Source organism: Pezoporus wallicus, unplaced genomic scaffold, assembly GCF_028554395.1.
Source record: "Pezoporus wallicus isolate ANWC-B61680 ecotype Strahan unplaced genomic scaffold, APGP_CSIRO_Pwel_v1 contig_5601, whole genome shotgun sequence".
Classification (NCBI taxonomy): Eukaryota; Metazoa; Chordata; class Aves; order Psittaciformes; family Psittacidae; genus Pezoporus; species Pezoporus wallicus.
In genome coordinates this window covers 156574-171327 of record NW_026642944.1, presented here as the reverse complement: position 1 = coordinate 171327, position 14754 = coordinate 156574, and the positions used below count along the sequence as shown (strand labels likewise).

Sequence of the window (14754 nt, the reverse complement as noted above, 5' to 3'; positions counted from 1 at the left end):
AACCTAACTTTATCTACCATAATCAAGACGTCTGACTGGCAACTGCATTTATTGTCCTGTGTGTCCCTTATATTCTCACCTGTTGCAAATAAGTTCTTTTACTGGGCGAGATGAATATTCTAGGGGACAAAAGTCTTCAGGATTTCTTCCCTTGCACTGAACAGTCATTCAGCACTCCAATAACTTTTGCATTATTTCATACAGATGCTTTCCTTCTTACTTGCCATCACTGAATGGACAAGAGATTGGGCTTTTTTCTTTTTAATATATTCTGCAACTTTTCTTGAGCAATATTTGTGACAGAAAGCCTACGTAACAGAGGAAACAAAAAATAGAAAAGATTACAGCTCTACAGCTCTATGGCTATTTTTAGAGTTTATACAATCTTCAATGTCTTGAAATGAATCATGCATTATACCATGGAACAAAAATAAAAAGTGTTAAATGTTTAGTCACAAAAATGTTGGCCATTTAGCTAATTTTGTTAATTGTCGTTGATATAAAAAGTTGATTTCTATTGAAAGAAAAAATCTAACATTTAGACACAAGGAAATGAGGCAAGGCACCCAACATAATTGGCTATATGTTGTTTTAGACAAAACAAGGACGCAAGAAGCCTGGCTTGCCTTACAGATATCTCTGAACCACTGCAGAGTGATGAGAAATGCTTTCCTATCTACCCATGCTTCCTTCACCACATAGGCATGCAATTTCCAAGAATATTGCTAACCGCAGAAACGATTTTTTCTTGTTTAAATTAATTAATCAAGACAGATTTTAGAAAACCATTTTAGAAAAAAATGGCTTCTTAGCAGCATTGCTAAATATCTGCCTAATGGTTTGAAAATGAAAGCCCAGCTGAATGTTTGGCTGCACAGTCAAACTTTGTATTTGAGAAAATAATCCATCTTGGCCACAAAACTGATAAATATTACTAATAAAAATAGCTTCTGGAAACTGTTCAGTTGGCTCCTTTGGGGATTTTTTTTTATTATTTTTTTTACACTGCAAGAGAAAAAGGCACAAAGATGTAAAAGAAACATTCCTTGGTATCTTTTCACAACTTACCTAACCTATACCATACTATCCTAGTATAAATTTATGATTTTCCTCCTTTTCACTAGTATAAATATGGGTTCTGTACATAACAAAATTAAAAAACTCCTCAAACACCACCTTTTGTCTCTTTCCAAAATAAACTAATCACACTTAAACTTGCCTAGCTGTTGAAGATTCTTTTGCCTTCCAGGAAAATTCAAATCTGATGTTATTCTGTAAAAATTTAATTAAAAATTTGGTTGATATACTTGAAATCTAGTTAAGAACCCCACTGAAAGCCCACAGCTTGCTTCAAACTTATCTATGCTAATATAGGTAAGAAAAATATGTTGAAAAAAATTGCTAAAACATGTATATTCCAACAAGATGGTTGTATTTCTCTAAGAAATTAATAGTCACTTTTACTACACTTCTTGTAATAGAGTGAGCTATTGTTTTTTCTACATTATCTCATTTTTCTCAAAAAAAAAGTAATGCAAACTTTATGCCATATTTTATCAGCACTTGTGGATGGTGAGGGATATGCACTGTTTTAATAATCAATATGTTGCTACTAATCTGCAAGACTCAGTTGATAACTGCCCCCAGTTTCAGTTACCTTTAACTCAGAATTTTCACCTGAAGAGTTATATATGAGAAAAACAGAAAAGTAAGAAGCTGGTTTGGAAAAAAGTAACAGTAATTCAAGCAAGCTTTATTTTCTTTTCAAAAAATATTCTTATTTCCATTTCATGATTGTCATAGCTTATTTTTTTTCTCCTCACATTTTATATAACTGACTACCTAAATATAAGATATTACTGACTAAGCAAATATACAAAAAGGAATATACACTTGCAAGCAAAAAACTGGCAAAGGAAAAAAATTCAATAATTGTTTACAAGTAGTTTATATTAACTGAACACAGTGATCCACAGGGAAAAGAAATAAATTTCCACTGGCTTCAGAATTTGTAAACTCAAGTTTATCAACAATCACCTATGCATTACGTAGAGTGAAAAATCTTGTTAGTATCTTTTAGAAAAATGTTGCTTGCATTCCAATAATGAGATTCCTGAATATATTTCAAACATGTATTGTTTTTAACATTAGTTTTCTTTTTAACAGATTGTAAAAATGGATTACTGTTTGAATGAGAGAGGACTGAATTCCTTTGTTTTGAATTACTGTCATTAAAATGATTAACCTCTTTCATTTCATGTAAGTAATAATTTGATTTTTAAAGCCATGGTATTGTAAAATGTCCTGATCAATACCCAAGAACCCCTCAAATGGGCTTTAGCATCTACAAAACAAATTTGTCTGTGAGGAGTACAGAAGTGTTACAAAATATTTAGCCTCTTCTACTGCTAATGTTGCTTCAAAATCCTCTTTCATCTTCTTTTCCTATTTCCATTGTTTACGATATTCTGTAGCACCTCTCCTGACTAAATCCTCTTTTATCACTAGCACTTCTAAAATTCTTCTCCATCTAACAAGAAGATTCCTTATTTCCAAATTTTCTCATTGCAGCCTTCCAGGTTCATTCCAGCACAGTATTTCACACTCATGCCTGGCAACTTCATATTTCTTCTAAGTCAGCAGTAGTATCTTCAGAGCATAGGGAGATAAACGAATTGCTCTTTGTAAAAGTCGTATCTCAGATGCCTCATTTGCATCATCCGCTTTTCACTAAATAGCTACATATTTCTTTCTCTCCATTACTCTTTTCCACACTTCCCTTTTCATCCAATACAGCATTCTCCTCCACCCTCATTCCAGTGATCCTTCCTAAACAGCCCTGTGAAAAGGCATCTGATTTCTATTGCCTTTTTCATTGTTTTATGAGGTCCAATATCTCACATACATCTTCTACATGTTGGCTCGCTTCTTCACTATCCTCTTTGATGGGCAATTCTCCATTCCAACTCCCCATTTTACACAATGCCCTTGTCATTGAGCTTCTCACTCTACAACGTGTTTTAAAAAACTTTATTCACCATCACAGCTACTAGTATTTCCATGCCATTAAACTCCCTTCCAAGAAAAGGTATATCATTCTCTGTCTGCTGAACATCACTTTGTAAGCACTGCATTTTCCCAATGACTTGCATAGATAAGTCTTACAATGATAGCAAGTACAAAACATTCACTTAATCCTCAGACACGTCTGTATTTCTCTCACATTAAGGAAAACAAAATCAAAAGAAACAAAACCACCACTCCCTTTTCTATATCACATATGCACATACAGTAAACTATCATTTATAATGACAAAAAAGGGGAGACAAACAGCAATTGAGTTTGCACACTGCCTTGCTTATTCAAAACTGAGGTTTGCTTTGTACACACATATACAGAGCAGAACACATTAGTGCAGCCCTGCCTTGCTCTTCTACCTCTGCAATAGCCAAGAAACAACAGTGACCTGTCTGAAGTACAGAAAAAAATCCTGCATCCCTGTCAACAGCTGCCTAGTCTGGCAGCACACTTTTACACGTCAAATATCAAAACCAACCACACATGAGCACATTTGTGACAAATGACAAGCCAATGGCTGGCAATGTTTTCCACTGACTACAACAGGTGTCCGTACTTCTGAAAAATCACTCAGCTTCTTTAAAGTTGTCTTGAATATAAGCCAGTCCTCCCATTACCACAGCAGGAATAGACTATCTGTGCCTTTGCAAGCCCTGGTGATACAGCCTCTATAAAGGTCACAGTGGCATACTCTGCTCACCTCTACAAGATGAACTTTGGTCACAGGTCTTGGGCTCAAACTGCTCTCCAAAGCAGACCACAGACTTGCGTACTAGTGAGCTCCTACCAGGGTATGTGGTGATCACAGCAGTTACATTAATTAGGAGTTCTTAGTATCCACAAAGACACTGGCCACAAAAAAAAAAAAAAAAAAACACAACCATGATCATACTGGATACTTCCAGAAGATGTCATTCTTTGTATGAGAACTTGCACGGTATTTTCTAATTTGGCCATCCTAACCCAACCTGAATAAAATGCATTACACTTAAAATTAATTACAAATTAACTTTTAGCACTGACTGCCGCTGGCTGCTTTAAGCACAAAACAGTCACAAGCCAAATCTGGAAGTGATATATATACACAGTAAAAAGTGAAATAGTAACCATAAATGTGTATTTTTAAAGCCCTACACACTGCTTAATCTTAATTAAAATTACATACAGTGAAATCTAAGAATACCTTGTTCAAATTACTAGGACTTAGAATGAAAATACACATTCAGAAATTCTATTAAACTAGAATTTCATTATACATTTGTGGACATACTTCAATACAGAGAGAAACACTATATATGTATTTATGCATAATGTGTGAAATACAAAGGTGGTCATATCCAACTCCAAATGTAGTTCTCTATCTCATGAGAAATGTAGAACTTGGCTCAAGGAAGGCAGCTGTTCCACGGATGTATCTGATTTCAGTCTGTGTAGTATCACTGCAGTCATACATTAAATAAAACACAGCTGGACAATGCTCCACCTATTTCGCCATCCCCTCTGCTAACTGTTTAGCACTAACATCTGTTGAAAACAAATTTTACAAATTAGGGAGAAGCCCTAGTTTTGGCTGGGATAAAGTTCATTTTCTAGTGATTGATAAACCCAGACTCAAAAATAACTTCTTTGGTTTATAATTTTCTACAAACACGAGGCAAACTTTCTTAATTAGACCTTACAAGAGGCTCTTTATAAACTCAGTGCAGTCTGTAGTATACTATGTTCAACTATTTAGCCAAATTTAAAACTATATCCTCACGGAAGTTCACCTTTTAATGGATGCACCCATGAAAAAACTATTCTCTATGTAGAAACAGTTTGTCCTTTATCAGACTTCCTCTGAGCCAGGTGTTTGTAACCTAGTGTTCCATACAAAAAACTATGATTCATTATTTTTTTAAGCTTATCACTTTTAACAGATTCACAGATTCTTTTCTGTATTAAAAATGAGTATATTTCTTAATGCCATAAAACTGACCACATTTCAAAATAAATCGTAATTACTCTTTTCTCAGTTTCTCTTTTGTAAATTTATTTTTTTCCAAATTAAACATTTATGACAAAGGTAATGCACAGACTCTGCACAGCATTAAACAGTCAGTTTCTTGGGCCAGTACTCACTTTCTGATAGTGGTCAGTGACACAGGAAGATATGAAAACCCCAGAATTCTCAAATGGTAAGAATTTGTTACCTCTTTTCTACATTAGACCTCTGGAACAGTTTGAAATTTGGTAATATTTAAAATGAAGTAGGAAAAAAAAAGAAGTTTTCTCTGCTACAGTAATAAGAAAAATTGAAAGGTGAAACAAAAAATATATTTCAAAAGCCTAAAAATTCTAAATAATTTTTAGTTTTTATTTTGCACTGTCTGAAATGACCATTTCATTAAAACACCCTACTTCTAATTTCCTTTTCTATTAAAAAAAAACCCACAAACCTCAAAACCCACTCCAGCTGGCTCATAGTACACTCTTTTCTAAAATTCCCTTCACATTATTCTTTAAGAATACACCAAAACAGAAAGCTTTCTGAAATTTATGAAAAGATGAAAAAAGCAAAGCCTGCAAGAGATACATCCAAATATGACACACTGGAAGGGGCAAAGGGCCCATGAATTAACCCAAGAGATAAGAGCAAGCAGCTGTGGACAGAAAGCAGCTAATTTTCACTCAGAATGTTCCACAGATCAGAAGTCTCTATTTTCTACCTTCTTTGTTCTTAAATAAATCCACTTTATCAATCTGTAACAGTTTTCCTTTCATAAGTATCTTAAAATATGGGAGTTTCAGTCTTCTCTAATAAAACAAAGTTAATGACTAAGAGTTGTACAGAAATATACTTTTCATTGCTTTTACAAAATTCACAGCATAAACCTGCTGTTCATCTCCTCAACACCGTCAAATAAGAGTGACATACTATGAATCACAATGAGAACCATTTGTACACAGAACTAGCTTCCTAATTCACACACCAAGCACAAAATTATTTTTGTAATTTACAAATGCTATCAGACCAATGAAGTGTTCATTTTGCTTGAGTAGTGCATATACTATAGTATCTAAAAGCTATTTTTCTGATAAGCCAGACTACTCTGAAGGTCAGTTCTTGTTAGAACAAAATGTAGCTTCTGTACTTATTAACTTTTTGCCTTGGCATGAAAGGAAAATTTACTCTAAAATAACAAAGCTAACTCTTCTATTTATGTTTCATTAGGTTTTCATTATCTTATTTTTCCATTTCTGTAACAGTATTACTTTTACATTAAGAACATTATAGTGCTAATAAAGCCTATCATGTTGGTATAATGCTTACTCCTTTCTTTTCAAATTGTAATTTTAAAATTATTTCTGTAATCTCTACTGTTATTTTTCTATACAGTAAATCAGAGAAAGATATGAAGTCCTTGCAGGATAATCCTTTTTCCAAAGTAAAATCCTTTATGCTATTTTCATTGGGATGTGACAAGACTTCCAAGATTTAGAATTGCCTTTCATCGCTATATTAGATAGTGCAAACATTTAGATAGTTCGTAACTATAAACTGTTTATTACATAAGAGAGAAATGCACTTAGAAATACAGCAGGGTATGTTTTATCTTAGCATATGATTGTCAGATTTTTTACGCAGCCAGTTTCAGGGTACAGATAGTGATGTGCTGGCTAAACCAGATGTATACAAAAAGGAATAATGTATGAATCTGTTAATATTTGCTGCTGGCAAGCTTGTGTATGATTTCCAGTTTCTGGAGCAGAGGTCTGGCACATATACATATGGAATGAAAGGGTAAGATAATACGGATATGGAAAACTCACCTTAAGTTTGAAAGGGGAATATAGTGTATTTGGATATCCTTCATCTTATATTTACACAAGAAGTTTCCAGATGTAGCCAGACTGCCCTCTTCAAAGCATAAAGCATGTTACAAACTTTGGGGAAAATTGGAAGATATGCCTGCTGTTTAACTGTAGTAGTGATATTCAGCAAATTTAAGAATAGTCGCTGCAAATTGTTGCTATTAAATATTGACATTTCCATAGAATAATTTTAATACTATGAAGATATCAATATAAATGCTGAATTCTATGTAAGCAAAACAAACAAAAAAAAATCCAAACAGACAAGTGAATACTCTGTGGCCAAAATAATGAATAAAATCTAGCTGTTATGAAAGAGCATAATCCCATATTGCTGTGATAGATCAGATGTCAAAGACACACTATGATCTTTGCTTGGTAAAAAAAAAATGTATGCACACTAGTAAAGCTTTATGGTAGACAGACATAAAAGACATGCATTTCAAGGAACCCTGTAACTGTGCAAAGATCCAAAAATCTCATCTTCCCAAAGCATGGGTATAAAGTCCTCAAAGGACCTTCCAATTAAGGGAGAAAATATTCATAGCAAATTGCAGATCTTACTTTATTACTCTACCTTGGAAGCATCAGCTGTAAAATCCATCAAGAACAGCAAAATAAAGTTTACTGAAAAATTTCCAAATAAGATTCCCATTCCAAAACAAAAGACATACCCTATGTAGGGAAAGAAGACAAGTATCTTACACGACCTTTCTGCATTACCTAAATCTCTGTCCTGAGTTGTACAGTATTTCTTCAAAACAGCTTGAATATTTGTAAAATTTTTCAACTCTGAAGACTCTACCTAAAACTTCATACTACTCATCACAAAACCAAAGCTTACAAAAACCCTTTCAAAGCAAACAATCACTAAATATAGAAATGTACTTACCTTACATCTATAAACCGTGCAATTATTTGGAAAATACTTTTAACATGAGCATTTGTAATTAAAATGTACAGAGCTTAAACCTGTTTAACTTCAGCGCATACTGTGACATCACACTTCTTCCGCTTATATTCTGAGCGCAGGGTAGCTTAAGGGCATGTGGAGAACAGGTTATTGGAATTCTCATTTTATGACCTCACTTTTGGCAATATTCATGTGGGCACTATATTAGTATAGTGTTGGACTTCATTATCTTTGTGCATTTTAAAATCTGTAAAATCACTTTTTGGCTAAGTAATTTTAAACTGATCAAAATACATAAATTATTCTAGAAATTTAAAGTCCAAGTAAGGTTTTTAAAACCAGTATTAGATGCTCAGTTTTGAGCAGGATATAGCTGAAGAACGGAGTTAAACATGCCAACAGGTGTTTTATGAAACAAGAAACTAAAAGAAAAAATAAATAAAAAAGTTTATCACTAGCTAAATATATATATGTATCTTTCCCTGAGCACTGAATCAATTTGTGTTCAGTGAGAACGATAGGCTGAAAATCATAACACACTGCATCTTTCCTATTCAGACATACACTATGTTAAAAGATAACTTATTACAGATACATCTGCCAAAGCTAATTTTTTACTGCTTACAGTGTAGCCATTAGACAGCTAAAAGGTTATAAAACTTACTCAGGCTTTTTAAGCAGACCCCATTTAATATTGGGGGGGGGGGGGGGGGGGGAACAAACAAAACCAAACAACAAAAAATCTCCAACAAACCAACAGACAAGATTCTGGGTGTAAGAACTATTTTCTTAAAGGCATTTAAAAGACATCACCACTCTTTACAAACTCTTCCTCCCCAACACCCTTATCAGCATTTTTGTATCAGAGCTGCAATGATGTATTGTAAAATGCGATCTATGAAACTGGGAAACATGATTAGGCTGCCATATGCAGGGAAGTTGTTTATACAGTCCTGCGCTGAACACACCCAGGAATAACTGCAGGGAAAATTCACAATACACATAGCCTCATCAGGTGGTTTTGGAAGATTAAGCAAGGATAAGTAAGAAGTTTAGCTTTCTCACCCTAATAAATCTTCTTTGGAATCAGTGTAAAACATCTTGACCCTTTCCTGTTTAGTGTGGAAAATTAGGGGAACATTTTATTCATGAAAGAAATTTCAATCAATTTGAACTCAATACAGTTTTACTCTACCTACCAAGTATATTAACAGTCTTTACAAAAATTACTTTAGTTTTTCTGTATCTCTCTGGATGAGATACTCCCACTTCTACTTGGGAAAACTGGGCACAGAGGTTTACTGATTGCAACACCCACTTCATTCTTGACACTGAAGACAGGCTCTACAAATCAGTTTGTTCAGCAATATGTGTTATTATTGACTTTGCAGAAATCTCTGAAAGGGCAAGCACAGGCAAGATGAGGAATTTGAACCCATCTGAACAGCAGGTAAATTCAGTGATTTTACTTCGCTGCCCTGTAAATCAGTAATTTTAAAGATCCTGTCTTATTTTGACCACTAAAACGCTCCATATTTGCCACTTTTCAATGTTTCACAAAATTTAGAGTGTTCTAATGTGTTACGTTACGATTATTTCACACTATTATTTCCACTATTCATTAAATGTTTGAAGGAAGTTATTTTTTATGTCCTTTGAAGCTGTTCTTTTAAGCCAAGTTGACAGTGTTCATAATATTTCAAACATGCTGACACATCATTCTACTAATGTGCACTGTAAATGCATCTGTACATGAACCTTAAAGAAAAAAAACATGCACTGACAAAATAACATATGTGAGAAAATAACACAGATTAATGACAAAATGAAAAAAATCCTCTGAGGTAGGAGATTATAATGGATCATGATCACGCTGAGGAAGTTTGGAGAAAAGCAAGGCAGAGCCGGAATGCATTTGGCTAACTTCCTTGTTAGCAAGTTACCAATATCAGTGTCATGAAGACAAAAAAAAGTCTTCCTCCTAAAGTTCCAGAAGTGTCTTTACTCTCACTACCTAACAGCTGGGAGATTTGGAACTGCACCAAAAAAACAGTGGAAGCATAAAACTGAATGAAACACTCATGGTGTGCATTACTAGTCAGGAATAAAGACGGGAATTGATCACATACCAAAAAACACTCCCTAGGCTTTTTAAAAAAAGAATACACTAAGGTGGCTTTAAGTGGCTGGCAAAAAGCGGCTAACTCATGACGCTAAGAGCACTGCACCAGCTACTAGGAAGAAGAAAAATAACTGTTACAGCTGCATCCACGACACTAACTTACACCAAACAGCTACTTTGACTTCACCAGTGATGGTAAGACATGGAATAGAAAAGATTTTGTTTCTATCATATATTTCTTTTTTTATTCTTAGCAACATAGATATATTAAAGCAATTATTGAATAACTCCATTCTGGACAAAGTTTTACTCTATGGAGCAGCAAACACAGGTTGGGTAGTTTTTAATTCGTTTGCCCTTTGATAGACACATCAGTAGGATTCCTGTAGGTAGGGGTGACTAGCAAATTATGTGTGTACCAGAGAATAATCAACCATTAGAAACTATGGCTACAGGGGAAAGGATTATTTCTGTGAGCTTCTGTCCCCTTCTGTAAAGTGAGTGTCTTTGTGAACACCCAGACAAAGTATGGCTTCCTATCAGTACTGCAGCAGTGTGCCCAGTTTGCTTTAGGAAAAGCCATTAAGGAGACCCTCCTTCCTATCGACGTAGCCACTTCTGCCATTCATACTGCTGACTTCATGACTCTCCCTCTGTTGGAAAGCTGGGACTTTATAGTTCCACTGAAACAAAGAGAAACTTTCTCTCCCTCAAATGGGCTCTGCATTTGACAGGAGTTTCTACTCCTGTCAAAAATTCACAAGACACTAGCATAACAAGCACAAGCGACAGTACACATGTGAACAGGCAAAAGAGGCCTTTATCGGACCAGCTCTGGTGTGACAGTATAATCAAGTAAGGTACAGTTAAACACCTTCCTGAATACCTCCTCCTTCCTGATGAATATATGCCAAGTGCACAATCTAAAATAATGCTGCCAGAATCATTCCTAACTGATCAAGCATAAGAAATTATGGCAACTATTTTCTGCTTTCAAACGCTAGTGATTTTTGTTTTGTACTCAATACAGCCTTCTCAAGTTAAACACAAATGATGTCTTAATTTTGACTTAAAACAGATCTGTACTGTATTACAGCAAAATCTTTGTATACAATTCTCCACTTGTTCAAACAATGTCAAATTGTATTTGCTGGATGGGAATTAAAAAAATACCTCTTCAAAAATCAGAAATTATTATTTCTACTGTGTATTTCTTCAAGCAACTTAACCCTCACATCTTTATTCTCCACTGCTTTAACCAATGCCCTGTGTTCACACCCCCAAAACTGCATCACTTCATCATGACTTAACATTTTCTTGTTTACCTTTGCAAATACCTCTGCATCCTGTCAGGCCAGTAAGTGCTTTCATCATTCCAGTCCAGGATTTTATCCCACCCTCCCCTTTCTAAATGCTACTTTGAATGCAGGTTCCTTTCTGCAATTTTTTTTCTTTTTGCCCCTTTCCCACCTCCCAGAAATAATGATATTTTTTAACTATTTTATCAGGATGCCTTTCAAAATACCTGATTTTAACTATACAGAGTTTTCTAGAGGGTACCAGCAGTTTTAGATAAGAATGCCACTAAAAAAAACAATTGACACTGCTCCTTCTACATAAAAATCTTGAACATTTCTTAATGACACCAACCAAAGCAAAGGCAAAAATTCTTTAGGTTTTAAAAATATAAATCCAAGGACACTACCAACTTCATTTACACGAGGAAATAACTTTAGTCTTGCATTATTATACAGGGGTTACCAGCTGGAAATGACACAAAATGCACAGGATATATCTTTAAATTATTCATAATCACCTTAAACTGCACTCAATCAGCATTGCAATATGTCCCCTTATAGACATGCAAAAGTTCAAAAGCAGACTTGAAAAAGCAAACTACCAAGAGTACTATTGTTAAAGCTATACCAGAAAGCTTAATATTTCAATACTGTGTATGTTAAAATAAACAACATACACAGGTGATGAAAGCCAGTCTCTGAAAAATTTATTATTCTGTTAGAAGAAGTTTACACTTAGGATGAATTCTCAAGCTTCATGCCATTAGGAAGTTTTACTGGGTTTATAGTGGAAATAAAAACAGAAATAAAAAGATGACAATCCCAAAATACAGGCTGTACTTTGAATATGATCAACGGGCTTTCTTTTTCCTTTTACATCTACGTATTTCCTCTTGCCTTAAGCAATCAAATTTTATTCAATCTTCATGAAAAGTTCCCCAAATTGCCTGTTTTCCTTTTCAAAATCAAAAGTTTTGAAAGATGAAGTAGAACAGACTTGTGTAACTTCTTTGGTATTATTTGCCCAAAGCCATCCTAATGCTACAGCTTTCGAAGATTTATGATGCCAACTTGATTCAAAGGATTCTACCCCCCCCCCCAGCCTCCACTTTCTATATATAATCACAGTTTGGCTTCCAAGCCAACTGATCATAACCTCACTTCCTCCTCCTATGCATGGCATAAGTACTTATTCCATTGAAGTGAAAGGCACTGGGCATCAATTCTTTGCCTAAGATGGTCATAAAGGAGATATGGATGATTTTTAAAATGACTAATTTTAAAAGCAGCAAAGCTTTACTGTGTGCATTTGCACTTGACATTGCAAAACTGAACTCTTGAAACTGGACTGGTTTGTAAATCATACTACACAAAACAACAGGAAGTACTAATTGCTCTAAGCTTTCAATTTCAAAGTAGTAGCAAGAATTGTACATTTTCTTTGCCAGTTAGATTTAACTACCAGAAATTCAATTTCACGTTCAATATGAACATCAGAAATTAGAGTGTATTTCATAATCTTAAAGAATGTAAAATAGTTCCCATTCTGCCTCTGACCACATTGTATTTTACAAAATTTGACACAGTGTTAATTTTTACACATTGGACAATGTAACATTTGGCATGTAATGCACATGCATTACTCTTGCCCTCTCCACTTGGATGCTATTCCCCTCTGACTATTGTCTGGATTAATAGTTGATTTCAGTATGAAGTTGTATGAGTTACTGCTTAACATAGTCAGTACCTCAATAAAATATGGAAGTATATGTTTTTAAACACATAAGAAGAAACTACAGCAAGAAATCACAGAATAGTTTGGGGTGAAAGGGACCTTTAAACATCATCTAGTTCAACCCACTGTAATGAGCTGGGAAATCCCCAACTATACCCAGTCTTCAATGGATAATATTCTATATCTAGGTACGTAGCCAAGTTTTTTTTCTTTTTTTTTTCTATGGGTTATTTAGTTTTTGGAGAAGAAAACAAAACCTAAGTACCAAAATTGATTCAACATTCATCACTTCATACATTAGAAGCATATATTATTATCAAATACTTGACTTACAGTCATATTCCTATCCCAGATCTGGATGGAGCCATCTTGACAGCCAGCTGCGATAAGTTTGCCGTCTCTACTGTATGTGCAACTTGTAGGAATCACCCGTTTACCTTGACTTGATCGTGGTTTAAATACAGTTTTGTGCTTTTTTTCATTGTTAATATCCCATGTTCTCACAGTTCTGGAAAAAAAGTTTAAATAAAGAGTTGTTTTAGATAAAGTTAATACATATTAAATAATTCTTATGACATAATCAAATATCTTTTTAAGCATATGACATATTATTCAAATAAGTTGTAAAGCATTTACAGCATTTAAAATTTGGTATGGCAGTCATGAAACTAAAGTGACAAAAAAATATTATTTACTAATAAGCATCAGTTCTTTCCGAACTGTCAGGCAAATACGTGAAATTATTTACAACTGGACAAATGACAGGTTGCAAATACATAAAATTATTTACAACCGGACAAATGACAGGTTGGAAATCAACAAGAAAGTCCTTTACATGAACTAAGACTTCAGAAAACAGGCATGAATGGTTACACAAATTAATTAACTAAACAGATTGTCATAATTGCTCTGGCATGACAAAAACTGACTGGCAGCACTACATACTGGCTGGTTCTTCAGATGTTATTTTAAAGAAATATTTTAAAAATTTAACTGCACTATTATTATAGCTCTGCTATAATATCCTGAAGGTCTTAGAGTTCTGTTGTAAGTGTTCTTTAAACACTACACAAAGACTCATTTATGTAATACTGTCATTTTGAGTTTTTCCCACATTATTAGGAAAATAAATACATCCTTTATATTTTTGATGGAAAAAGAGTATCTGCCTGGATCGTCAATGTTTCTTAGACACACAAAAACTGAGAGAGAACTAAAACACTTAGATACAGGTGTACTCTTTAAACTGTCTTAGACACAAATGTTTTCTGTACATTTAATATGTCGAATTCTTTCCAGATAAAAATTCAAAACTTCTCCGGCATCTAATGCAGAGAAGAGTTTCAGGATTTGGCAAAGGAAGGAAGATCATTAATTTAGAAAGTCATTAAGTTCTCAAGACAACCTCACTTGTTTAGACTGTACAAACAGTGCCTATGATCCAACAGCACGTAATTCACTGGTCCCTAGAAAACCAAATACCATTTGGCTGCCCTTTCTCCAAAAGGAGAGAAGACACCATGGTGTAACACTGGGAACTTCCACTGAAAATGTAAAGCTAGACAGGCTACAGAGTCGACATACATAATAGTTCTAGGGAGGGGAAAAAGACAAGAAAATAAGCTTATAAGGCTCATAGAAATTACATTTAATCACATATTTAATGACAGTAATGAGAAATCAGACATACTGAAACAGATCTCTTCATTAAAAAAAAAATCTGATCTTCAAGATTGTTTTCACCTCTTTTTAT

The 14754-nt window shown here is 34.3% G+C and overlaps 1 protein-coding gene across 1 annotated transcript in view; it reads right to left on the bottom strand.

The window, feature by feature from the left end:
• WDR70 (WD repeat domain 70) overlaps window positions 1–14754 on the bottom strand; it is a 99359-nt gene that overhangs the window by 38038 nt on the left and 46567 nt on the right. The window contains exon 10 of the mRNA XM_057433259.1: window positions 13335–13509. Within this exon, the coding sequence (XP_057289242.1) occupies window positions 13335–13509 (175 nt within the window). The remainder of the gene's footprint in view (window positions 1–13334; window positions 13510–14754) is intronic.